Below are 2,579 nucleotides of genomic sequence, written 5' to 3' on the forward strand. Positions count from 1 at the left end.
CTGTATGTTGGCTGCTCAAGAGTGGGCAGCAAAAAAAACCTATTTGTATATGCTCCACAAGGGAAAACAAGGAACATTGTTTACAACGAGGTGTTATAATCACAACAGCAAGAAAGTATGTACATGATCACCTTCTTTTACGAAACTTCATTGACTTTCATATATTTATATTGATATACATATATATACGTGTGTTTGGGTGCGTGTGTGTATATACATCTGTATATATAAAGATGATGTGTAGTCTAGACGGCGTTTTTAGATTTCATTATTCTCTTTAACCCGGGCAACGCCGGGTATTTCTGCTAGTATATATATATATATGTGTAAATACATGAATTCAAAAGATCTATTGAAGCTATTTGGCATGGCATCTCCTAAACATGTCTGTTTCATTGGACAGATGCAGTGTTGTCAAAAGAAAAATCTCTGTTGTAACAAAGAACATGTTTTTTTTAAATATAATTTTACTTACGTCTAATGAGTCCTCATTACCCCCAAGAATTTCATTTTTACCCCACTTAGGGTAATTTACCCTGGTTTGCTTAACCCTGGACTAGCCCCTCTGTACTTCAGAATTTCAGCCCTTGTACCTATTGTAGAAAGAATTATTATTGTATGTTTTGGTCAGAGACTGAAAAATAAGAATGATTAATATAGTTTTAAGCCTGTCATTGTAATGAATCCTGCTTTGTGTAAACTCCATGTTGAGTCAGTAGGAAGTTAGTAATAAAAGTCTATATAACTGTAGGCCTTACAACTTTGGCCATACGTGCATCGGCTGTTGTTACTTTGGTTACAGAGTAGGAAATAGCTTGAAGAAAATTCATGGTGGATTAGTTAGTTCTGGTGAAAATTAATTGCTGTCAGTTTGTATCTGTTCTTAAGTTTAAAGAAAGGCAGATAGAGAGAATAGGTTTACTGGTTCGCTTTGTATGTTATTTTGATATTATTTCTGCCGGAAGCAGAATGGTTTCTATATAGATTGCTTTCTTCCTACCGAGTCAATATATTATCATCATCATCATCATCACTACCACCAGCATTGTTGTCATTTCTGGTCATCATCATCATCATACAGATATATGATGGTGTACAATCTTTACTACAAGTGTGTATTGAGCACTTGTTTTGGTTCATAGAAACACTAACCTAATCTCTCTCACTCTCTCTCTTTCTTGCATTCTTTTATCTTGTACTTTTTTCAGTCATTGGACTGTGACCATGCTGGGGTACTGCCTTAAAGGGTTTAGTCAAATAAATCAACCCCAATACTTATTTTTAAGCCTGGTACTTTTTCTAGGGGACTTAATTTGGGCTAGATATGGCTGGTTTAAATGCTAAAGATTTAATTTACATGACTAAGCACTGGCATGACTGTGTAGTTAAGAAGCTCGCTTTGTAACCATGTTAACGACTATAGTCCCAGGTAGATCACTGCCTTGTTAGTGAAGTTGGTCGATGGAAACTGTATGGAAGCCTGTTGTGTGTGTGTGTGTGTGTGTGTGTCCTCAGCCATTGCTTGACAACTGGTGTTGGTTTGTTTATGTCTCTGTAATTTAGCAGTTTAGCAAAAGAGGCCTATAGAGTATATACCAGATTTAAAAAAAGAATCAAAAAACTAATGACAAAAACAAAACATCAGTACCATGGTCAAATAAACCTTTCAAAGTAGGTTCTGGTAGCATAATGTGTATATGCAAAACAGAGCCACTTGTCAAGATTTTCCCACTATCCTCGTCTCTTGCCTAATTGCAGTGTTCTGCTACTGCAATGAAATTAAAGCAGAACTATCCCACCATTTTTTTTTTTCTGTAATACAATTATTTATCTTACCATCCAGAACCACTTCATTTTACATCCAACCCTCATTCTTAACATTGTTCCTCTCCATTCACATTTTACATTGATCATTCCACCCTTCTTTGCTACACCCACTCATCATCGTTGTGATGAGTGGGTATAGCATAGAAGGTTGGCATGATCATCATCATCAATTAACATCCATTTTCCATTGGATGGATTGACAAGATCTAGTGAGCCACAGCACTGTGCTGAACTCTGGTGCCAACTTTGGCATGGTTTCTGCGGCTGGATGTCCTCCTTTTCTAATGCCAACCTGTGACAAAACACTCTGTGACAAATGAATTTCTGTGTTTTATTGTCAGTCCTTGCTGTAAATGTTTTTTTCCCCTCTTCCAGGACTCTTGCTGATATGAACACCGATGGGAAGATGGACAAGAAGGAGTTTTCGATAGCCATGCATCTCATCAAGAAAAAACTACAGGGTTATGAGCTACCCAAAACGCTCCCTGCTAGTCTAAAAGCTGACCCTTCTGTAATGGTTAACTCTTATGGAATGGCTCAGAATATCAACCAACAGATGACTATGCCAATGGCCATGACAAGCGGTATGTATCACTTCCACTCAATGTTTTTCTTTCTAAATTTTTTTTTTTTTTATCAGCTAAAGAGAAATCACTCTAAAAATTAATTCTAAACATGAAAAGGTTTTACAAAATTCAATTTTGGCTTCATAGCATCACACAGTTTTTATTTTGGCACACACACACACACAC

At 36.6% G+C, this 2,579-nt stretch overlaps 1 protein-coding gene across 1 annotated transcript in view; it reads left to right on the forward strand.

Annotated features, from left to right (window-relative positions):
- The window catches only part of LOC106874748 (intersectin-1-like), a 195,361-nt gene that overhangs the window by 6,512 nt on the left and 186,270 nt on the right, over positions 1 to 2,579 (forward strand). The window contains exon 2 of the mRNA XM_052974532.1: positions 2,203 to 2,411. Within this exon, the coding sequence (XP_052830492.1) occupies positions 2,203 to 2,411 (209 nt within the window). The remainder of the gene's footprint in view (positions 1 to 2,202; positions 2,412 to 2,579) is intronic.

The sequence above is a fragment of the Octopus bimaculoides genome, chromosome 18 (assembly GCF_001194135.2).
Source record: "Octopus bimaculoides isolate UCB-OBI-ISO-001 chromosome 18, ASM119413v2, whole genome shotgun sequence".
NCBI lineage: Eukaryota > Metazoa > Mollusca > Cephalopoda > Octopoda > Octopodidae > Octopus > Octopus bimaculoides.